Below are 24,954 nucleotides of genomic sequence, written 5' to 3'. Positions count from 1 at the left end.
ACTGCACCTGGCCTAACTGTTCTTAATATCTTTTTCTTTTCCTTTTTTTTTCTTCCTAACCACTAGATGACCAGGGATGCTGTTAACTTCCTTGTGCAGCTGTTTCTTTCCTTAAAAAGAGTGAAGTCTGATTTGGGAGAAATGCCTCATTATTTCCATCTAGCAACTGAAGTTGCTCTTATTCAGAAAACCCCATTGAGGATCCTGCACAGGGCCTAGTACTTATCCGAGTCAGTCTGTAAAATGTTCACCTGCATTGCATCCTGGGTACATGCAGAGACCTGGAGCTGTGTTCTGGAGGATTTTGAACTATGCACTAAAAAGGAAATGGCTATGGCTACTCAGAAGTCCCACGGGGGCCATTCTGGGCTATTTTAACAAAGCAGTAATAGCAAATACATTTTGGTTTTTTTAATCCAAAGTTGATTAGAAATGAGCCAGCTTCAGCTTTGCGCAGTGGCAGTATCGTAGCCAATGAGGTTTATCCGAGGCGCGATTATTGCTAATAGAAATGAGCCAGCTTCGCTGGGCGCGGTGGCTCACGCCTGTAATCCCAGCACTTTGGGAGGCCGAGGTGGGCGGATCACAAGGTCAGGAGTTCGAGACCATCCTGGCCAACATGGTGAAACCCCATCCCTACTAAAATAAAATTAGCTGGTCATGGTGGTGTGCGCCTGTATTCCAGCTACTCGAGAGGCTGAGGCAGGGGAATCGCTTGAACCGGGAGGCAGAGGTTGCAGTGAGCCAAGATCGCGCCACTGCACGCCAGCCTGGTGACAGTGAGACTCCGTCTCAAAAAAAAAAAAAAAAAAAAAAAAAGAGAAATGAGCCAGCTTTTTAGTAACTCAAATTTAAAAGGAGATGTGTTATAAGTATTTTTTCTTCTGGACCCAGGAAACAAAGTATTAAAGTCTGTCTGGCCAGTGAAAGGAAATGAATGCTATTTATATCTGAGGGTAACATGAAGGGTAACCTAGTTTACCAGAGTAGAAGCCAGAGAGCATGTTAGCAAAATAGCCCCTGGGTTGGTTTTCTCTCTCACTCTCTCTTTCATCTTGTTTTGTCAGTACTAATAGGTAAAACTTGTGTGACCAACATATCCTTTTAGCATGGAGAAAATAAATTTGCTTTTGTTTATCTTAGAGTACAAATATCGCCCATAATTTCCACCTTTGTGGGAAGCTCTGCAGGCTCCTAAGTAACTTATTTTAGGTCACTTTGTTTCCTTAAACAAAAGAGAACTGTATTCGTTTTTCTTCTTCCTTTTGTTGTTCCCCTCTCCATTTTCCTTCTTTGTGCCACTTAACCCAGTTTTTTGTTTCTAGTACAAGAGAAACCCCTAAAGATTCTTTTTTTCTTCTGAAAACAGTTTGTTTTGGAATTCTACAGTGATTGTTGAGAGCAAGTGAGGTGACCCACAAACACTCAGTTAGAAGTGGAGCTTTGAACAGAAAAATCCTCAGGGAGGGACAGTTCAGAAAGAGGGAGGCATCAGTATTTATCAGAGGAAAGTTACTGTACTGTTGGAGGATAGATGCTAGCTGACTTGCATGTTTTTCTTTGCTACTTAAAATACACTGTTAGCCTGGCACAGTGGTGCGCACCTGTAGTCCCAGGTACTTAGGAGGCTGAGGCGGGAGTCTTTTTTTTTTTTTTGAGACGGAGTCTCGCTGTGTCGCCCAGGCTGGAGTGTGGTGGTGCGATCTCAGCTCACTGCAAGCTCCGCCTCCTGGGTTCATGCCATTCTCCTGCTGCAGCCTCCCGAGTAGCTGGGACTACAGGTGCCCGCCACCTCACCCGGCTAATTTTTTTGTATTTTTAGTAGAGACAGGGTTTCACCGTGTTACCCAGGATGGTCTCGATCTCCTGACCTCATGATCCACCCGCCTCGGCCTCCCAAAGTGCTGAGATTACAGGCGTGAGCCACCGCACCCGGCCTGAGGCGGGAGTCTTATTTGAGGAGTTCCAGACCAGCCTGGGCAACATAGCGATATCTCTGAATTTAAATAGATAAACATATAAAATAAATTACACTCTAACAGTTTTGTTATTGGTGATCCATACATGAACTGAAGCTAGCAGATATGAATGAGAAGAGACTTTCTTGGAATGCCAACAATGAGAGTTTAAACAAAGTGGATGTCAAGTGGCCTGGACATTTTTCTTTTTCTTTTTATCATTGTTCCTTGGTGCACTATTACTTTCTGTTTTTGTTTTTATTTATTTTTATTTTATTTATTTATTTTTTAAGATGGAGTCTCACTCTGTCACCCGGACTGGAGTGCAGTGGTGTGATCTCTGCTCACTGTAGCCTCCACCTCCTGGGTTCAAGCAATTCTCCTGCCCTAGCCTCCCAAGTAGCTGAGATTACAGGCATGTGCTACCATGTCTGGCTACTTTTTGTATTGTTAGTAAAGATGGGGTTTCAACATGTTGGCCAGGCTGGTCTTGAACTCCTGATCTTAGGTGATCCGCCCGCCTTGGCCTCCCAAAGTGCTGGGATTATAAGCATGAGCCATCATGCCTGGACTAATTTTTATATTTTTAGTAGAGACAGGGTTTCACCATGTTGGCCAGGCTGGTCTTGAACTCCTGACCTCAAGTGATTCGCCTGCCTTGGCCTCCCAAAGTGCTGGCATTACAGGTGTGAGCCACCATGCCCAGCGTCTTTTTGTTTTTAGAGACAAGGTCTCCCTGTGTTGCCCAGGCTGGTCTTAAACTCCTGGCCTCAAGTGATCCTCCCGCCTCAGCCTCCCAAAGTACTGAGATTAGAGGCATGAGTCACCACGCCTGACTTCTTTGTACAATATTAAACATGTGTCTCAACTTTCCTCTTATGTCTTTAAAATGGGAGTGAATGTTTGCCTCCTGGAAAGTCACACAGGACTTAAGCAATGCTAAATTATTTAGATGTGCTTTCATTTGGGAAATACAATTAGAAATGGGAAATGCGGGCCAAGAGAGGTGGCTTATGCCTGTAATCCCAGCACTTTGGGAGGCTGAGGTGGGCGGGTCACTTGAGGCCAGGAGTTTGAGATCAGCCTGGCCAACATGACAAAACCCTATTTCTACTAAAAATACAAAAATTAGCCCGGCGGGATGGCATGGGCCTGTAGTCCCAGCTAGTCAGGAGGCTGAGGCATGAGAATTGCTTGAACCCTGGAGGTGGAGGTTGCAGTGAACCCAGATCGCTCCACTGCACTCCAGCCTGGGCAACACAGCAAGACTGTCTCAAAAAAAAAAAAAAAAAAAAAAAAAAGAAAAGAAAAGAAAAAGAAAAAGAAATGGTAAATGCTCACCTCGGAGAACTGAGAACCTGGCTGCTGTCTTCAGGGTCTGTCCTAGGGGGATTTCTTCCTGATGAGAACTGCATTGGCTGGGTGCAGGGGCTCACGCCTGTAATCCCAGCACTTTGGGAGGCTGAGGTGGGTGGATCACCTGAGGTCAGGAGTTCGAGACCAGCCTGGCCAATATGGTGAAAACCTGTCTCTACTAAAAATACAAAAATTAGCCAGGTGTGATGGCTTGCGCCTGTAATCCGCGCTACTTGGGAAGCTGAGGCAGGAGAATCACTTGAACCCTGGAGACGGAACCCTGGAGACGGAGGTTGCAGTGGGCAGAGATCACGCCACTGCATTCCAGCCTGGGCAACACGGAGTCGCCTGGGCAACACGGTGAGGCTCCGTCTCAAAAAAACAAAACAAAACAAAACAAAAAAGAACTGCACTTACTCCCTTCCTCCCTCCATTTTCATATTTCTGAATGCAATCACTAACAACCTCAGGGCATCCTTGACTCTTCCTTCTGCTCTCATGTCTAATAAGCAAATTCTGTTCATTTTTTTTCTGCAGTGTCTCTCCTATCTACCCACATTTCAAAATCCCCATCATTCATGTTGATATCCTCTTAGCTGAACTGTTGCGGTAGTCTTCTTGTAAGTCTTCCCAACCTCAAGTTTCCCTCTCCCTTAGGGATCTCCTTAGAACATAACTTTGATCGTGTTTTACTATTTTATATGTGAACTTGAATATTGTACCACTCCCTGTTGCCTATAGAATAAAGTTCAAATTCCTTGGTGTAGTGGTCAAGTCCTGCACTGACTGACCTCAACCTGCTTCTCTGGTCTTATCTGCTACAAGTTGTCTTCATTTCCTTTTACTTCAGACTTCACTGGTTATTGTTTCTGGATAAAGCCCTGTACTTTTTCACCTCTTTATTGACTTCTCATTCAGCTACATTTTTGTAAGCTTCAACTTGCTGCTTTTAGCATTTTGCATTCTCTCTCCTTCCCAAATGACAGCCGAATGCCTTGTACATCAGTAGGTGCTCAAAAAATCTCTGTCTCTGGTTGAACTGTAGAGACCCATACCGTTTCTAGCCTGAGGTGCTTTGTGGCCTGAACAGCTCCTGCCCTGTTCCTCTTTGAGCATGCTCTGCGTCTCTGCATTGCCCTCCCCCCTTCCTGGTTTGCTCTTGCCCACTTCTCTTTTAGCTTTATCACCAGACCACAGACAGTTCACAGAAGGCCCGCTGAAGGGAAGCCTGAGAAGGAAAAATTCAAGTCATCTCTCCAGGGGCCTATCACTGCTAACCAACCTGTTGCTGTAAAGTAATTGCACTGTAGTCTTCCTCCTTGAAAGCTAAACTGGTCATATTTAGTCCTTGCCAGCCTAAATTGGATTTGCACAGGGTGCAAACTGGATTTTCAGTCTAGAGCTTACAGGTTTGCTTGGCATGAGATGTGTTTTTAGAGATGTCTGTGTTTATTTTATTTTATTTTATTTTTTGAGACGGAGTCTCGCTCTATCGCCCAGGCTGTAGTGCAGTGACGTGATCTTGACTCACCTCAACGTCCGCCTCCCAGGTTCAAGCAGTTCTCCTGCCTCAGCCTCCCAAGTAGCTGGGACTACAGACGTGTGCCACCATGCCCGGCTAATTTTTGTTTATTTTTATTATTTTAATTTTCATTTTCTTGAGACAGATTCTAGCTCTGTCACCTAGGCTAGAATGCAGTGGCGTGATCTCGACTCACTACAACCTTCACCTCCCATGTTCAAGTGTTTCTCCTGCCTCAGCCTCCCACATAGCCAGGACTGCAGGTGTCTGCCTCCACACCCAGCCAATTTTTATTTATTTTTATTGTTTTGAGACAGTCTTGCTCTGTTTCCCAGGCTGGAGTGCAGTGGCGCAATCTCGGCTCATTGCAACCTCCACCTCCTGGGTTCAAGCAGTTCTCCTGCCTCAGCCTCCTGAGTAGCTGGGATTACAGGCACCCGCCAGCACGCCTGTTATAGGTGCCCGCCAGCACGCCTGGCTAATTTTTGTATTAGTAGAGATGGAGTTTTGCCATGTTGGCCAGGCTGGTCTTGAACTCCTGACCTCAGGTGACCCACCTGCCTCGGCTTCCCAAAGTGCTAGGATTACAGGTGTGAGCCAGTACACGTGGTCTTTATTTTATTTATTAATTTAAGAAATTTTTTTTTTGTATTTTTAGTAGAGAAAGGGTTTCACCATGTTGGCCAGACTGGTCTCGAACTCCTGACCTCAGGTGATCCTCCTGCCTCAGCCTCCCAAAGTGTGGAGATTACAGGTGTGAGGCACTGTGCCTGGCCCTGTGTTCATTTTAAATAATAGAATCTATGACACTCCTTTTTAAAGCTATGAGATAATTGAGAAATGTAAAAGAAATGAAAAAAGAAAACTAAACATGGTTATTTAACTTTGAAGAAAGTAACAAAACAATTTGGGATGGTGGCAAAGCTGAAATGGAAAAAAATGTTTTTTTTCCATTCTTTTTAATGCCAGGTGCCCTGTGTTATGAATGTCACTCAAGAGTTACCTGCCCTGTGTACTATGTGCTAGGTAAACACTTAGCTCCTTTTTGTCATAAGAGTAAAATCCAAACTCCACATGGTGTTTGAAGTCTTACAGCTTAGCCTAAATTTACTACTGTTGTTATCATTATTAGTAGCACTTACCATTTATTAAGCACTTACTTTGAGTCCATGGGCCTTACACTGTGTCACAAAAGTTCCATAAGAGGATCTCTACTTTTTTTTTTTTTTTTTTGAGACAATTTTGCTTTGTTGCCCAGGCTGGAGTGCAGTGGTGCGATCTCAGCTCACTGCAAACTCCGCCTCCGGGGTTCAGGCCATTCTCCTGCCTCAGCCTCCTGAGTATCTGGAACTATAAGTGCCCGCCACCACACCCGGCTAATTTTTTGTATTTTTAGTAGAGATGGAGTTTCACCGTGTTAGCCAGGATGGTCTCGATCTCCTAACCTTGTGATCCGCCTGCCTCGGCCTCCCAAAGTGCTGGGATTACAGGCGTGAGCCACCGTGCCTGGCCGAGAATCTCTATTTTTCAGCTGGGAGATTGAGGCTTAGAGAGAGTCGGTAACATGCTTGTAGTCACTCACCTGGTCATTGGCGGAGTCGAAAATAGAACTCAGGTCACACTTGAGCCCTAGGTCACACTGGAGCCCTAACTCTTATTCTCTTCTTCTTTTTTTTTTTTGAGACGGAGTCTCACTCTGTCACCTAGGCTGGAGTGCAATGGTGCAGTCTCGGCTCACTGCAACCTCCACCTCCTGGGTCCAAGTGATTCTCCTCCCTCAGCCTCCCAAGTAGCTGGGATTACAGGTGCCCGCCACCACACCTGGGTAATATTTGTATTTTTAGTAGAGACAGGGTTTCTCCATGTTGGCCAGGTTGGTCTTGAACTCCTGACCTCAAGTGATCTGCCTGCCTCGGCCTCCAAAAGTGCTGGGATTACAGGTATGAGCCAACGCGCCTGGCCACACTCTTCTTTTGTATCCCTAGTGCTTCTCAAAACTTTTCCCTACTTATTTATCCTACTTATTATTACTTGTTTCCAAGCATATTATAATGCCCTATCTTTGTGCTTTGGTGAAGTTATTTTCTCTGCCAGAAATGCTTTCTGAGCCCCTCGTTTGCTCCTCGGTGATATAGTTTATTGGTTGAGAACACAGACTCTTGGCTCAGATTCCCTAGGTTTGAACCCTGGCTGTGTGCCATTTACTACTGTGTGCTCTTGGGCAAGTTATTTAACCTCTATGTATATCTCCTGGTCTGTAATGTGGACGTAATAACAACACCTACCTCATATAGTAGTTGTGAGGATAAAATATATGTAAAGTGATTTAAACAGCACTCGATGTGCAGTAAGCCTTAAGTATTTGTTCTTTTTTTTTTTTTGAGATGTAGTCTTGCTCTGTTTCCCAGGCCGGAGTGCAGTGGCGTGATCTTGGCTCACTGCAACCTCTGCCTCCTGGGTCAGGTGATTCTTGTGCCTCAGCCTCCCGAGTAGCTGGGATTATAGGCGCCCGCCACCACGCCTGGCTAATTGTTTTGTATTTTTAGTAGGGACGGGGTTTTGCCATTTTGGCAAGGCTGGTCTCGGACTCCTGACCTCAGGTAATCTGCCTACCTCGGCTTCCCAAAGTGCTGGGATTATAGGCATGAACCACTGCACCTAGCCAAGTATTTGCTTTTAATATTATTAATATTTTTAATACTATCGTTGTCATCATCAACAGAGCCTGACTTGTATTCTAGGTAGTTGGATCTAGACTGGTTTATTTCCCCATGAATTCTTTGCTAGTGTGGAAGGCCCTGTCTCAGACTGAGAGAGCCTGGGGAATGTCCCCCTGGTGGTGTGTGCAGGGCATGATGTTGCTGGCAAGCATTGAACCTACTCACTTAATCCAGTCAGTTTGAACTGTCAGGTATTTTGAATTACATGGTTTGCAGGTGTTTTGCTCACGTGGTTTTGCAGGTTCTTCCAGGATGCTGGAAATGGGATGCATTGCAAAGTCTGGTGACTGAGAAGATAGAAGGGGACACCTCCTCCTAGACCTGTCTAGTAGGTGCTCAGGAAGGGTAGGATGTGATCTCCACCCAGCAGTGACAGCCACACTCCCACATATCCTGTGCAGACTGTGCTGATACTTTTGCTTGGTTATCCAAACAGATTTAAACCTTCTCTTCACATCATACTTACCCCTGGGAGTTTATAGTTTCATTGATGATGTTGTCCTCATGTATGCAAAATGGGAGGCTGTGGGACTTTGGAGTCAAGCAGATCTGGGTTTTAATGTCAGCTGCACCATTTACTGGCTCTATGTCCTGGAGCATGTCTGCTATCTGCTGTAGACCTCAATATCCTTATTTGTAAAACAAGGCTAATAATCAAACACAATACATGAAGCATTGAACATGGTACCTAACTATGAGAGGTACTTGATAAATGGTAGTCATCATTATTAAAGCAGTGGGGGATTAGGAGTGATGGAGAAGAGGGAAAAGAACAGTTCCTGAATGTCTGGTGTGTACCAGGCATTGTGCTAGGTTCGTGACTCATGTAGATTATATTTGTTTATCCTTTTGAGGTCCCCATAAGTATGGTAGCATTACTTCTGTTTTACATATAAGGAAGCAAATTAAATAATTTGTTTGAGGGTTCATATGAGGTGATGGATGGAGTCAGTAACATCACCAGCTCTATTTTATTCTAAAGCCCAAGGCGTTTTCCAAAACACTTTGTTTTTTTAAAGTGCCAGGCATGTTATATAGACAGGAAGACACTCAAAATTCAGAGAAATGACTACTGAGGACTTATGTGGCTGGGGAGGACTTCATGAAGGTGGAGGTAGGAGTTGAGGCTGGGCTTCGAAGGAGAGGTGGCCAAAAAGTAGGAGGAACGTCATATGAAGGCAGGAGTGCGGATGGTGTGTATGAAGAATCTATCCTTTTAGATCGGGCTGTCTGTGGGTGATGGATTGATGAGGGGGAGTGGAGCCAATATGCAAAGAGTGTCAGGTGCCAGTTGAACCAGTTTGGGTCTTAACCTGTAGGCAGTGGTGTAATACAGGAAGATTTAGAGCAGAGAGAGATGAAATCAGTTTAATCAGGCCAAGCGCAGAGGCGAAATGCGTAGGGAGAAGTGGGAAGATCTCTTAGTTGGGAGACTCCTGAGGTAGCAAGTGAGGAGATGGTAGCCTGGAGGAAGGCAGCTGTGAGACTGAAGAAACAGATGAGTAACTCTCTCTGGGGGGGCCTAAGGAGAGAGGTGAGCCGATGGCAAGACTGCTGTACACCTGGCTGATAGGAAGAATGATGGTGCTGGTAACAGGCGGGAGAGCTCAGGGAAAGAGTCCAGAATCAGACTACAGTTTTACCTGGGTCCCCCCTGCATGCAGAATATCTTGTAGAAATGCCCAGGGGACAGTGGAGGTGCTGAGCTCAGACAGGGCTGGACATCCCCATTCATAATCAACCAGGATGGCTGGTGGGTTCCTCGTAGAGGAGGAAGAACAAGGTCTAGATTTGCACTGTCCAATATGGTAGTCACTAGCCATATATGGCTTTTTTTTTTTTTTTAAGAGATGGGGTCTTGCTATGTTGATTGACTAGGCTGGTCTCAAACTCCTGGCCTCAAGCTGTTCTCCCATCTCGAACTCCCAAAGTGCTGAGATTACAGACTAAACTTAATTTAGATAAAATCAAATAAAAAAATTCAGTATTTTGGCTGGGCGCAGTGGCTCATGCCTGTAATCCCAGCACTTTGGGAGGCCTAGGCCGGCGGATTGCTTGAGGTCAGAAATTTGATAGCAGCCTGGCCAACATGGTGAAACCCTGTCTCTACTGAAAATACAAAGATTATCCAGGTGTGGTGGTGCGTGCCTGTAATACCAGCTACTAGGGAGGCTGAGGCAGGAGAATTGCTTGAACCCGGGAGGCTCTAGAGGTTGCAGTGAGCCAAGATTGCACCACTGCACTTCAACTTGGGTGACAGAGCATGACCCTTTCTCAAAAAAAATAAAAAGAAAAAAAATCAGTTTTTCATTTCCTCAAAAAAAAAAAAAAAAATATATATATATATATATCTGTTTTTCTCCCCCTGAGACGGAGTCTTGCTGTGTCACCCAGGCAGGAATGCAGTGGCACGATCTCGGCTCGCTACAACCTCTGCTTCCCGGGTTCAAGCAATTCTCCTGCCTCAGCCTCCCGAGTAGCTGGGATTACAGGTGCCCACCACTGTGCCCAGCTAATTTTTATATATTTAGTAGAGATGGGGTTTCACCATGGCCAACCATGTTGGCCAGGCTGGTCTCGAACTCCTGACTGCCTGATCCGCTGGCCTTGGCCTCCCAAAGTGCTACAATTACAGGCATGAGCCACCACGCCCGGCCTCAAGCCATATTTTAAGTGTTCAATATATATTGGACAGCGCAGTTATATTTTCATCATCAAAAAAGGTTTTTTTTTTTTTTTTTTTTTTTTTTTTTTTTTTGAGACGGAGTCTTGCTTTGTCACCCAGGCTGGAGTGCAGTGGCGCGATCTCCACTCACTGCAAGCTCCGCTTCCCGGGTTCACACCATTCTCCTGCCTCAGCCTCCCGTGTAGCTGGGACTACAGGCGCCCGCCACCACGCCCGGCTCATTTTTTAAAATGTATTTTTAGTAGAGACGGGGTTTCACCATGTTAGCCAGGATGGCCTCGATCTCCTGACCTCGTGATCTGCCCGTCTCGGCCTCCCAAAGTGCTGGGATTACAGGCGTGAGCCACTGCGCCAGGTCAAAAAAGTTTTATTGGACAGTACTGGTCTAGGGCTTGGGGAGTACCTACAAATAACTAGGGGGCATGGAGGAGGAAAATAGCAAAAGGAGACAGAAGGAGCAACTGAATGAAGAAATGATGCTGCTGCCTCTCAGATGATTCTCAAAAGAAATGCGGTATTTCCATTTTAGTTTGAATTTATATTTTCCTTGTATGATGGCATGTTTTAGAAAAGCCCAGCACTTTGGGAGGCTGAAGCGGGCAGATCGACCTGGGGTTGGGAGTTTTAGACCAGCCTGACCAACATGGAGAAACCCCATCTTTACTAAAAGTACAAAATTAGCCAGGCATGGTGGTGGTGCATGCCTGTAATCCCAGCTACTTGGGAGGCTGAGGCACAAGAATCACTTGAACCTGGGAGGCAGAGGTTGTAGTGAGCCAAGATTGCGCCGCTGAACTCCAGCCTGGGCGACAGAGTGAGACTCCATCTCAAAGAAAAAGAAAAACCCAGGCTCCAATTCAGTGGTAGGCCTGGCTACAGGATGTTAAAATCAAGGCCTTGCTGCTTATCTTTGTTTCATAGGTCTGGGCCTTCAACAGATCTTTTTTTTTTTTTTTTTTTTTTTTTTTTTTTGAGACGGAGTCTTGCTCTGTCGCCCAGGCTAGAGTGCAGTGGCACAATCTCGGCTCACTGCGACCTCCACCTCCTGGGTTCACGCCATTCTCCTGCCTCAGCCTCCCAAGTAGCTGGGACTATAGGCGCTCGCCACTACGCCCGGCTAATGTTTTGTATTCCTTAGTAGAGACAGGGTTTCACTGTGTTAGCCAGGATGGTCTCCTGACCTAATCCGCCCACCTCCGCCTTCTGAAGTGCTCCGATTACAGGTGTGGGCCAACTCGCCCGGCCCCAACACATCTTATTTGGCTTCTAGAACACCTCTTGGTCATGCAGTGAGGGATACCCTCAAGTTAACCACTGGAAAATAAGACAGCAATCATATGAGGCAGACACTGTTATCTTATTCAGATGAGGAAGCAGATGCTTAGAGAAGTTGGATAACTTTCTCAATAAAACGTGTCTTTGACTCCAAAGCCTGTGTATGTATATAAAATACAAAAAATAGGTTATTATAGCTAACTCTAGGAAATACATATAAGCAAAAATAAAAACAAATGTAACCACTGAGAAATGACTACTGTAAACATTTTGCTGTACACCCTTCCAGACTTTCCATGTGTCTGTGTGTGGGTCCATACAAATACAGCATATGTGAATATTTATAAGCATGGTATCTATGCACATAGACATATACTCCAGTCCTTTCTAATGCATATAAGTATGTCAGGCCATGCTCATTAACTACCATCCTCAATCCCTTATCAGCAGTTCTGAAGTCCTGAAAGCTCTGAAGGCTGGAACAAATTTTTCTTGTAAGTTTGACCTAAGCTCAATTTGGCAGTAAGACTTGCTTGAACTGACATGAGACTATTTATAGGCTTTGTTTATCCCACTCAGTATTACTATTCATAAGTTATACTGTGGAAATATAAAAGCATTTGATTAACTGGGTATTGCCTCAGACCCTGCTGCGGTGGTTATATAGTATTTGATATAGGTAATGTGTTATCTTCCTAAAGTCCCCCAAATTCTGAATTCCAAAATACACTTGGCCCAAGGGGCTTCAGATAAGAGCTTATGGGTCTATATTAGGCCATGTTGCCGCTTGGGCTAAGGAAGGCGCCTCGAGGGTCAACATTGTCTATTTAGTGAGGCATGTGCGAGTTTTGGTTCTACAGAATATGCAGTACAAAGCATAGAATTTGCAAGAAAAATAGAACACTTGCACTTTTACACATCCAAATCAAGCTGCAGTTGTTACTGTAGCTTGTTGACTTACTTGGTAGGCTGCTCCTGGGGAAATGGTTTCAATTGTCAGCATGAAAGGTGGTCAATGAGTACACAGAAAAATCACACTGAGCTTAATCTGCCTGGGGGCTGCTTGTTTAGGGTGTGTTTACTGCCTGCCTGCTGTGTGCCATCTATTGTGGTGAGCTGGGGCCACAGAGAGAGCACATCAGTCCCTGCTTCCAAGAATCTTGTGGTCTAGGTGTAGAGGTAAGACAGATAGGAACAGTGAAACCCAGGTATGGTTCCGTTATCATAATGGAATCATTATCATGGAATCATTATGTGAGAATGTAAGGAGAGGGCCAGAGAAAGCTTTTTGAAGATAACTCCTAAACTGAGTCTTGAAGGATGAGTTTGTAGTTCATCATGTGAAGGTGGAATTGGGATGTGGAAAGATGATCAGGATCAGGGGTGGAGTGAATAGGCAGTGTCTGAAAAGGTAAGTTTGGTGTGACTGGATTGGGAGGTAAGAGAGAGAAGCTTCCAGTGGGCATGGGAAATGGGGCTGGAGAGGAAGTCTGAAGCTATTTATAAATGTCTTTTCATGCAATACTCAGAGGTTTGGGTTCTGTTCCAAAAATTGTTACCGGAAAGGGGTCCCGAGCCAGACTCCAAGAGAGGGTTCTTAGATCTTGAGCAAGAAAGAATTCAAGGCAAATCTATAGAGTAAAGTAAAGGGAAATTTATTAAGAAACTAAAGGAATAAAGAATGGCTACTCCATGGACAGAGCAGCCCTGAGGGCTACTAGTTGCCCGTTTTAATTTTTTAAAATTTCTTGATTATATGCTAAACAAGAGGTGGATTATGCCACATGCTTCCATGTGAAGAGTCCACCAACGGGCTTTGTGTGAGCAACAAGGCTGTTTATTTCACCGGGTGCAAGCGGGCTGAGTCCGAGAAAGGAGTCGGCAAAGGGTGGTGCGATTATCATTAGTTCTTACCGGTTTGGGATAGGTATACAAAGTACTTTCTTAAGGGCAGGGAGAATATTACAAAGTACCTTCTTAAGGGCAGGGGGAGAATATATCCTATCAGTTAGGGTGGGGCAGGAACAAATCACAATGGTGGAATGTCATCAGTTCAGGCTATTTTCAGTTTTTTTGTGGATCTTCAGTTGCTTCAGGCCATCTGGATGTATATGTGCAGGTCACAGGGGATATGATGGCTTAGCTTGTGCTCAGAGGCCTGACATTCCTGTCTTCTTATATTAATAAGAAAAACAAACAAAAAAAAATGATGGTGAAGTGTTGAGGCAGCGAACATTTTTTGGGGGTGGTATGGAGAGATAATGAGCGATGTTTCTCAGGGCTGCTTTGAGTGGGATTAGGGGCGGCATGGGAACCTAGAGTGGGAGAGATTAAACTGAAGAGCTGCTTCAAGTGGGATTGGGGTGGTGTGGGAACCTATAGTGGGAGAGATTAAACTGAAGAAAGATTTTGAGGTAGGTGGTGATATTGTGGGGTTGTTAGAAGGAGCATTTGTCATATAGAATGATTGGTGATGGCCTGGATGCGGTTTTGTAAGAATTGAGAAACTAAACGGAAGACACGAGGTCTGAATAAGATAAGGAGAAAAACAGGCATTAAAGGACTAAGAATTGGGAGGACCCAGGATATCCAATTAGAGTGCCCAAGGGGGTTCAGCGTAATTATTTGATTGGTTGGCAAGTTTTGGGGCTCTATCCTTGAGTTTTTTTGTGTATCATATACCAGGCCAGACTGATTTAGGTAAAAACATTCTTCATTTAAAAATATACAGAGTCCCCACCCCCCCCTTTATTTTTGTTTTTTATTTTTTGATACCAGAGTCTTGCTCTGTCGCCCAAGCTGGAGTCCTGTGGCGTGATCTCGGCTCACTGCAAACTCCGCCTCCCGGGTTCACGCCATTCTCCTGCCTCAGCCTCCCGAGTAGCTGGGACTACAGGCGCCCGCCACCATGCCTGGCTAACTTTACTCAATTTTTAAAAGCTGTAACTTGGCCGGGCGCGGTGGCTCAAGCCTGTAATCCCAGCACTTTGGGAGGCCGAGACGGGTGGATCACGAGGTCAGGAGATCGAGACCATCCTGGGGGAACACGGTGAAACCCTGTCTCTATTTAAAAAAATACAAAAAAGTAGCTGGGCAAGGTGGCAGGCGCCTGTAGTCCCAGCTTCTCGGGAGGCTGAGGCAGGAGAATGGCATGAACCCAGGAGGCGGAGCTTGCAGTGAGCTGAGATCCGGCCACTGCACCCCAGCCTGGGTAGAGCGAGACTCCCTCTCAAAAAAAAAAAAAAAAAAAAAAAAAAAAAAAGCTGTAACTAGCTCAAAAGTTTTCTTGACTCTGAAAAACAAAACAAGGGATCAGCAACATTTTAAGCAAAGTCAAAAAGATTACTTTAGTCTTCTATTAGTTCAGTCCATGCAGTTAACTTCTGTTCTGATTGATATTCAAGAACATTTCAGCTTTACATGAGTCCTGAAAGTTTTTCCTCAATTCTAATGTCACAGTCTCCAAAGTTATTAGAAACCTGCATTCAAGAGCACTTTTCAAAGTCCTATAGCTGATTGAAACCACCTTTGAAACAGGATTAAAACAAGACAACAATTGTGTGTGGATGACAAAATGTTTTAAGGCAGCCACAGTCAAAAATACGATTGACAAAGAAATTTGGTCACTGCAGTGGCATATAACAATTTTACATAATAATTGTAATTATTAGGAACATACACTAAGTCATGAGAGAATTATGAGAGTTTTCCATAATTTTGGAACGTATACCAATAACATATTTTTATTTATTTATTTATTTATTTATTTATTTATTTATTTATTTATTGTTGAGACAGAATCTTGCTTTGTCGCCCAGACTGGAGTGCAGTGGCATGATGATCTTGGCTCGCTGCAACCTCTGGCTCCTGGGTTCAAGCTATTCTTCTGCCTCAGCCTCCCAAATAGCTGGGACTACAGGTGTGCACTACCATGCCCAGCTAATTTTTGTATTTTTAGTAGAGATAGGGTTTCACCATGTTGGCCAGGCTGGTCTTGAACTCCTGACTTCAGGTGATCCTCCTGCCTCGGCCTCCCAAAGTGCTGGAATTACAGGCTTGAGCTACCGCCCCTGGCCTCAATAACATATTTATGCAAATACAAGGCTGGGCGCGGTGGCTCAAGCCTGTAATCCCAGCACTTTGGGAGGCCGAGGCGGGCGGATCACAAGGTCAGGAGATCGAGACCACAGTGAAACCCCGTCTCTACTAAAAATACAAAAAATTAGCCGGGTGCGGTGGCGGGCGCCTGTAGTCCCAGCTACTCAGGAGGCTGAGGCAGGAGAATGGCGGGAACCCGGGAGGCGGAGCTTGCAGTGAGCCGAGATCGCGCCACTGCACTCCAGCCTGGGCAACAGCGTGAGACTCCGTCTCAAAAAAAAAAAAAAAAAAAAAAAAAAAAAAAAAACAAATACAGCCCAAAGAAAGCCAAACACTATTTCATATTTGATAATCCTTTATGATTTATATACCAAATAAGCCAAATTTCACTTTGCATTACTATACTATTAATGTTAAACCCAATTCTTAATGAAACCTTATAGACAAATCTCTCCAACTGTAATGCCTGACCATAAGGTAAGATTTTCATTAACCTTTTATAACCCTTTACAATTTTCTTTCTTTTTTTTTTTTTTTTTTTTTTTTTTTTGTGAGACAGAGTTTTGCTCTTGTTTCCAGGCTGGAGTGCAATGACGTGATCTTGGCTCACTGCAACCTCCGCCTCCTGGGTTAAAGCTATTCTCCTGCCGCAACCTCCTGAGTAGCTGGGATTACAGGCATGAGCCACCATGCCTGGCTAATTTTATATTTTTGGTAGAGATGGGGTTTCTCCTTGTTGGTCAGGCTGGTCTTGAACTCCCGACCTCAGGTGATCCACCCACCTCAGCCTCCCAAAGTGCTGGGATTACAGGCATGAGTCAACATGATTGGCTCACCCTTTACAATTTTTTTTTGTTAAAGAGCGGATTAGTGCTCTATGAAAAACTTACTGTACTTTTATTGTTTTTTTTTTTTTTTTTGAGACGGAGTCTCGCTCTGTTGCCCAGGCTGGAGTGCAGTGGCCAGATCTCAGCTCACTGCAAGCTCCGCCTCCCGGGTTTACGCCATTCTCCTGCCTCAGCCTCCCGAGTAGCTGGGACTACAGGCGCCCGCCACCTCGCCCGGCTAGTTTTTTGTAGTTTTAGTAGAGACGGGGTTTCACTGTGTTCGCCAGGATGGTCTCCATCTCCTGACCTCGTGATCCAACTGTCTCGGCCTCCCAAAGTGCTGGGATTACAGGCGTGAGCCACCACGCCCGGCTGTACTTTTATTCTAATGTTTAATTTAGAGAAAAACTGAATAATACCCTCAACTTTAGCCAGTATGTTCACACACAAAATTTGGTTTACAAGATTAATTTTTCACAAACACTTAAACTTTCAGCTTTATTCTATTTAACTTAATCTTTCAACTCTTTAGGTGAAAAAACAAATCCACATTCCCATGACTTCTTTTATATATATATATATATACATATATATATATATATATATTTTTTTTTTTTTTTGATACGGAGTCTTGCTCTGTTACCAGGCTGTAGCTCAGTGGAGTGATCTCGGCTCACTGCAGTCTTCACTTCCTGGGTTCAAGTGATTCCCCTGCCTCAGCCTCCTGAGTAGATGGGACTACAGGTGCGCACCACCACACCTGACTAATTTTTTGTATTTTAGTAGCGACAGGGTTTGACCATGTTGGCTAGGCTGGTCTCAAACTCCTGACCTCGTGATCCATCCGCCTCGGCCTCCCAAAGTTCTGGTATTACAGGTGTGAGCCACCATGCCTGACCGACTTCTTATAATCTTTTATGAAAAACACATTTCACTTTCTTTACACACCTTGCATATAAAACTGTTTTTATTTCCCAAAGATTACTTAAGTCATGGAACCAAAAGGCATTATACTGTTTACTTTTCTGACAAAAAATACTTTATTTAAGCACTTTTTTTTTCCTGGACAGAATCTCGCTCTGTTGAGTATAATGCGGTGATCTTGGCTCACTGCAGCCTCCGCCTCCTGGGTTCAAGAAATTCTCCTGCTTCAGCCTCCCAAGTGGCTGGAATTACAGGCATGCACTACCATGCCAGCTAATGTTTTTTTGTATTTTTAGTAGAGACAGAATTTCACCAGGTTGCCCAGCCTGGTCTCGAACTCCTGACCTCAGGTGATCCACCTGCCTCGACCTCCCAAAGTGCTGGGATTACAGGTGTGAGCCACTGTGCCTGGCCTTATTTAAGCTCTTATTATTATTATCATTATTTGAGACAGAATTTTTCTCTGTCGTCCAGGCTGGAGTGCAGTGGCACAGTCTCGGCTCACTGCAACCTCTGCCTTCTGGGTTCAAGCAATTCTCTTGTCTTGGCCTCCCAAGTAGCTGGGATTACAGACGTGCACCACCATGCCCAGCTAATTTTTGTATTTTTAGTAGAGACGGGGTTTCACCATGTTGGCCAAGCTGGTCACAAACTCTTCACCTCAAGTGATCTGCCTGTCTCGGCCTCCCAAAGTCCTGGAATTTCAGGCATGAGCCACTGCGCCCAGGCTAAGCACTTATTATCTTAAACCAATTAGTTAAAACTCTTTCATATGTAAACATTACATGCACAACACATATAAATACACAGAAAAAGATCCAGTAGTTGTAAGACTTTTCATTTGCCAGTAAAGAATGCAGTTTCCATGGCCTAATAAGCAGGCACAGCTAGCAGGCAAAAGGTCCCTTTTTTGTTTTTTTTGTTTGAGACGGAGTCTCGCTCTGTTGCCCAGGCTGGAGTGCGGTGGCGCGATCTCGGCTTACTGCAACCTCAGCCTCCCGGGTTCAAGTGATTCTCTTGCCTCAGCCTCCCGAGTAGGTGGGATTACAGGCATGCACCACCACATCCGGCTAATTTTGTATTTTTAGTAGAGATGGGGTTTCTCCATGTTGATCAGGCTGGTCTGGACCTCCTGACCTTAGGTGATCCGCCTGCCTCCGCCTCCCAAAGTGTTGGGATTACAGATGTGAGCCACCACTCCTGGCGCCTTTATTCTTATAGATTCCACTCATTTCCAAAGTTACTTAGGTAAACACTTTTTCCTCTACCCCCTTCAATGAGGTGGTTTCATACGTTGGTGATATAGGTTAGACACTTTTGTCATTTTCTGCATTTTACTCCAGAACTTCCTGATATCCTAAATTATTTTTTTAAATTTTGCATACATTAAGGTTCACCCTTTGTGCTATAAAAATTTGTGGGTTTTGAAACCCATAGATAGTACCATGTATCCACCATTACAGTTTCTTTGAGTACAATTTTGCTGTCCTAAAAAGTCCACTGTTCTTCATTTATTTGACCCCACTCTCACCCCTAAAACACCTGGCAACCATTGATCTGTTTACCATCTCCATAGTTTTATCCAGAATGTTGTGTAATTGGAATCATAATATATAGCCTTTTCAGATGGACTTCCTTCACTCAGCAATATGTACTTAAGATTCATTCACATATTTTCATGGCTGGATAACTAATTTTTTAAATTGCTGAATATTTTATTATATGGATGTATCACAGTTTATTAACCTATTTAAATACATATTGGTTGCTTCCAGTTTTTGGTGATTATAAATAATGCTGCTATAAATATTTCTGTGCAGGTTTTTATGTGTACAAAAATTATTTTTCTTGCCATGTTTTTTTAGAGGTGGGGTCTCCCTCTGTCACCCAGGCTGGAGTGCAGTGACAAGATCACACCTCACTGCAGCCTTGAACTCCTGGGCTCAAGTAATCATCCCTCCCCAGCCTCCCGGGTAGCTAGGACTATGGGCATGTGCCACGACTTTTAATTTAATTTAATTTAATTTAAATTTTATTTTATTTTATTTTATTATTTTTTAAGAGATGGGGGTCTCTATTGTCCAAGCTGGTCTCAAACTCCTGGGCTCAAGCAGTCCTCCTGCCTTAGCCTCCCAAATATCTGGGACTATAGGCACAAGTCATGGTGTCCAGCATGTTTTCATATCAGTAAATACCTAGGAGTATGATGGGTAGATCATATGGTAAGACTGTTTAACTTTTTAAGAAACTGCCAAACTGTCTTCCAAAGTGGCTCTATGATTTTCCATGCCTACTATCAATGGATGAGAGTCACTGCTCCTTTGCATCCTTGTCAGCAATTGGAATTGTCAGCTGGTTTTCTTTCTTTCTTTTTTTTTTTCTTTCCTTTTTTGAGACAGAGTTTCGCCCTGTCGCCCAGGCTGGAGTGCAGTGGCGCAATCTCGGCTCACTGCAAGCTCCGCCTCCTGGGTTCACACCATTCTCCTGCCTCAGCCTCCCGAGTAACTGGGACTACAGGCGTCTGCCACCATGCCCGGCTAATTTTTGTGTGTGTTTTTAGTAGAGACGGGGTTTCACCATTGTTACCCAGGATGGTCTCGATCTCCTGACCTCGTGATCCGCCCGCCTCGGCCTCCCAAAGTGCTGGGATTACAGGTGTGAGCCACTGTGCCCGGCTGGTTTTCTTTTTTTAAAATTTCAGTCATTCTAACAGATGTCCCAGTACACCATTACTAACATTTGAGTTAGTTAACTCTCTAAGCTCAGCTCTCTAAGCTCAGTGAGAGTAAAGAAAGAGAAGTAGAATCCAGCTGGTGATTTCATTTCCAGAAATAATTATTAAGTAACTATGGGGTAGTAGAACTCTAGACATAACCCATTCTAGTTCTCCTTTCTTATTTTTGTTTTATTTTGAAGACCGTGGGAAGATTACCTCAAACATTCCAAAAGAATGCTATAGACTTGAACTTAGATGTTATGTATTTAAATATATAAGGCACAAAAGGGCCGGGTATAGTGGCTCACGCCCGTAATCCCGGCACTGGGAGACCGAGGTGGGTGGATCACCTGAGGTCAGGAGTTTGAGACCAGCCTGGCCAACATGGCGAAACCCATCTCTACCAAAAATACAAAAACTACCTGAGTGTGGTGCTGTGCGTTTGTAATCCCAGCTACTTGGGAGGCTGAGGCAAGAGAATAGCTTGAACCTGGGAGGCAGAGGTTGCAGTGAGCCAAGCTTGCGCCACTGCACTCCAGCCTGGGCAACAGAGTGAGACCCTGTCTCAAAAAACAAACAAACAAAAAAACATATTCACACATAGGAATTCAGGTTCATTGCGCATTTAATATTGAATTGTGTGACTGCACTGCCTATAATGTGCTGGGTTACCAGTATGCTGAATGATGGGGCTACAGTGATGCATAAATCAGACAAAGTCTAGTCCTCAGTAAGCTTACAGTCTAACTGGGAAGAAAAAACACCTACAATACACAACTATCAAGACTGATGGGGAGTACAGGGAGCTATGGAAACACCAATGTCAGGGCATCTGACCAGCCTAGGAGAGGTTAGAGAAGTCTTCTTGGAGGAAATGACCTCTAAGATATGGCCTATAGCAGGAGTTGGTGAAGTGCAGCCTACAGGCCAAATCCAGCCTGCCATCTGCTTTTAGCTCATGAGCTAAGAATGATTTTTTTGCATTTTTAAATATTTGAAAAGATTCAAGAGAATAATGCTTTGTGATATGTGAAAATTGTATGATATTCGAATTTCAGCGTCTATAAATAACATTTCATTAGAATGCAGCCACACTCACAGCTGCTTTTGCACTATAGCAGCAGAGTTGAACAGTTGCAAGAGACTGTATGACCTGCAAAGCCTAGGATATTTACTCTGTGGCCCTTTACAGAAAAAGTTTGCTGATCCCTGGCACAGGATCAGATGGGTAGGTGTTAGCCTTATAAAGCAGAGTGAAGAAGAGGGAAGTTGATTTCTGATGGGATCTTTGTATAGCTGCAGTAACCTTAATATGCTTACGACATGGCATAAAGGAGGTAGGGACTGAAGGACTGTGGTGAGTATTGGAGCTAGACAAGTGGGTAGGATCCAAACTGAGAAGAGCCTTGGCAATTGTATGTAGGGATTTGGGTTTATCCAGTATGAAGCTTTTAAAAGATTTAAAGTGATGTGATCCGATTTACTTTTTAAAAAAATCCTCTGACAACAGTGTAGAGATTGGGTTGGAGAGGGTGGGGTGAGAAAAGAGGCAGAGAAACTAGTTGAGGCTTTTATAGTCATTCAGGGGAGATGCTGGTAACCTAGACTAGCACAGTGACCCTGGGGGTAGGAATATATTGGTTTGAGAGGCATTTAAGAAGCACAATTGAAAGGCTTTGGTGTCTTAGTTTAACCTTAGTCTATAGGCTGTTATAACAAAATACCATAGACTGAGTGGTTTCTAAACAACAGATTTGGCTGGGTGTGGTGGCTCGCACCTGTAATCCCAGCACTTTGAGAGGCTGAGGCGGGAGGATCATTTGAGCCCAAGAGTTCGAGACCAGCCTGGGAAACATGGCAAAACTCCATCACTACAAAAAAATACAAAAAGTTAGCTGGGCATGGTGGTGTGTGCCTGTTAAACCCAGATAACAGAGAGGCTGAGGTGGGAGGATCGCATGAGCGCTGGAGGTGGAGGCTATAGTGGACCATGATCAGGCTGCTGTACTCTAGCGTGGAGACCCTGTCTCAAAAAGAAAAAAAAGAAAAAGAAAAATAATAAAAAAAAAAAATACAGAAAAAAACCCACAAAACAAAAGCAGAGATCAGAGATTTATTTTTCACAGTTTTGGAGGCTGAGAAGTTGAAGATCAAGGTGCTGGCAGATTCAATGTCTGGTGAGGGCCTGCTTTCTGGCTTAGTGGCAGCTGTCTTTTCACTGCGTTCTCACATAGCAAAAGGGGAACTCTGATCTTCTGAACCCTTATAAGGGCACTAATCCCAATCATGAGGGCTCCACCCTTGTGACCTAAACACCTCACACCTCCTAAAGGTCCTACCTCCTAGTACGTTATCTTGGGAGTTAGGATTTCTTTTTTTTTTTTTTTTTTTTTGAGATGGAGTCTCGATCTGTCGCCCAGGCTGGAGTGCAGTGGCTGGATCTCAGCTCACGCAAGCTCCGCCTCCCGGGTTCACGCCATTCTCCTGCCTCAGCCTCCTGAGTAGCTGGGACTACAGGTGCCCCCCACCTCGCCCGGCTAGTTTTTTGTTTTTGTTTTTTTTTTTTTTTTTTTTGAGACGGAGTCTTGCTCTGTCACCCAGGCTGGAGTGCAGTGGCCGGATCTCAGCTCACTGCAAGCTCTGCCTCCCGGGTTTACGCCATTCTCCTGCCTCAGCCTCCCGAGTAGCTGGGACTACAGGCGCCCGCCACCGCGCCCGGCTAGTTTTTTGTATTTTTTTTTTTTAGTAGAGACGGGGTTTCACCGTGTTAGCCAGGATGGTCTCGATCTCTTGACCTCGTGATCCACCCGCCTCGGCCTCCCAAAGTGCTGGGATTACAGGCTTGAGCCACCGCGCCCGGCCAGTTTCTTGTATTTTTTAGTAGAGACGGGGTTTCACCGTGTTAGCCAGGATGGTCTCGATCTCCTGACCTCGTGATCCGCCCGTCTCGGCCTCCCAAAGTGCTGGGATTACAGGCTTGAGCCACCGCGCCCGGCCGGGAGTTAGGATTTCAACATGACTTTAGGCAGGGATATAAATATTCAGTCTATAGCATTTGGTGATTGATTGGAGGCATTGAAGTGTAATTATTTTCATGTTCAAATGATTATGCTTTCTTTTTTCAAAAGTTTGTTTTTTCTGGTTCATGTGAATGCATGGTTGAGAAATCCATTTTAGTAATAGTCCGCAGAGCAAAATTCTTCAGTGGTGTTTCATTCCTCCAGAGCTCCTTCCCGTAACATGGGTTTTAAAATCACATCTCTGTGACCTCTTCATGTTGTTCCCTGTTGACAAGAGATCTGGCTTTTAAAGAGCAGAGAAGCTATTGACAGATTAATTTTCCTTTCCAGGTTTATCTTGGTTTAATGACTTTCCCAGAATATTTCTGGATTGGGCCCTTGGGCTCTGGTTTTCACGGCAATTTGTCAACAATGACAAGCGCTTCGCATTTTCTAGAGCTCTTAGACTATTTCCAGTTTTAATCTCTAACCCTTGCCTTTCTCCTCTTTGGAGTGGAAGTTACTATGTTATGTTTTATAATATGTTGTACAGCTTTTAAAGTCCCTACTCATATGTCAACTCAGTTGACCCTACAGTAAACCTGTGAAGAAGGCAGGACAGGTCAAATTACTGAGATTGAGAGAGGTTAGATGGCTTTTCCAAAGTCAGGAGGTAATAAATAGTAAAGCGGGTGATAAAACTTAGGTAGGTTTTCAGATTTCGTAGTTTTATGCTTTCCTTAATGTACTCTGTATCCAAGAAAAGGGAGTTAGACTAGCTGGAATAGTTACGTTTTCAGCAGTAGAGACACCTCAATGAGATACTTTTTTCTTCTATGTATGGTCTGTGGGACTTCACCCAGACATCAGCATAGGCCTTTTCAAGGAATATCTGGACTACCAATAATTCCTAGACTACGATTTCTGAAGCTGTTTTCTGTATATTAAAGCATATGTATGATTTGTTTATTTATTTGAGATGGAGTTTCGCTCTTGTTGCCCAGGCTGGAGTGCAGTGGTGCCATCTTGGCTCACTGAAACCTCCACCTCCCGGATTCAAGCAATTCTCCTGGCTCAGCCTCCTGAGTAGCTGGGATTACAGGCACGCACCACCATGCCTGGCTAATTTTGTATTTTTAGTAGAGATGGGGTTTCTCCATGTTGGTCAGGCTGGTCTCGAACTCCTTACCTCAGGTGATCCACCTGCCTTGGTCTCCTAAAGTGCTGGGATTTCAGGCATGAGCCACAGTGACCAGCCTATGTATGTATATTTTAATTTCTTCCCCTTCCCTTTAGGTGGTTCTAACTTTGATGGTTTGAGGCCAAATGGGAAGGGACTGCCTGTGGACCAAAGCTCCAGGGGTCAAGATAAACCAGAAAGCTTGCAACCAAGGTAATGCAACTCTCCCTTCATTTGTCCCTTGTAGGACTGAGGTTCTCCTCATAGTACTGAGACCATTTTGGGCATAATGTAACTTGTCCCAGGGTAGCTGGCCTAGGAAATGTTTTTGTTTGTTTGTTTGTTTGTTTGTTTTTGAGAGAGATTCACTCTTGTTGCCCAGGCTGGAGTTCAGTGGCGTGATCTCGGCTCACTGCAACCTCCACCTCCTGGGTTCAAGTGATTCTCCTGCCTCAGCCTTCTTGAGTAGCTGGAATTACAGGCATCTGCCACCAAGCCCGGCTAATTTTGTATTTTTATTAGAGATGGGGTTTCTCCATGTTGGTCAGGCTGGTCTCGAACTCGTGGCCTCATCTGATCCTCTCGTCTTGGCCTCCCAAAGTGCTGGGATTACAGGCGTAAACCATCATGCCTGGCTGGAAATGTTCTTAATAATACCTGACATTTGGCCGGGCGCGGTGGCTCAAGCCTGTA

General features: G+C 44.5%; 3 protein-coding genes and 1 pseudogene across 3 annotated transcripts in view; 2 read left to right on the top strand and 2 right to left on the bottom strand.

Moving 5' to 3' along the window:
* Window positions 1–24,954, bottom strand: part of UTP11 (UTP11 small subunit processome component) — a 594,364-nt gene that overhangs the window by 102,174 nt on the left and 467,236 nt on the right. The gene's annotated exons all lie outside the window — the stretch shown is intronic.
* Window positions 1–24,954, bottom strand: part of NDUFS5 (NADH:ubiquinone oxidoreductase subunit S5) — a 1,192,795-nt gene that overhangs the window by 1,106,982 nt on the left and 60,859 nt on the right. The gene's annotated exons all lie outside the window — the stretch shown is intronic.
* INPP5B (inositol polyphosphate-5-phosphatase B) overlaps window positions 1–24,954 on the top strand; it is a 78,252-nt gene that overhangs the window by 20,838 nt on the left and 32,460 nt on the right. Inside the window, 1 exon segment of the mRNA XM_050797936.1 lies at window positions 24,378–24,474. Coding sequence (XP_050653893.1) covers window positions 24,378–24,474 — 97 coding nt within the window.
* LOC126944348 (uncharacterized) lies at window positions 446–514 on the top strand (annotated as a pseudogene).

Source organism: Macaca thibetana, chromosome 1 (assembly GCF_024542745.1).
Source record: "Macaca thibetana thibetana isolate TM-01 chromosome 1, ASM2454274v1, whole genome shotgun sequence".
NCBI classification, from domain to species: domain Eukaryota; kingdom Metazoa; phylum Chordata; class Mammalia; order Primates; family Cercopithecidae; genus Macaca; species Macaca thibetana.
This window is presented reverse-complemented; position numbering and strand designations above follow the sequence as displayed.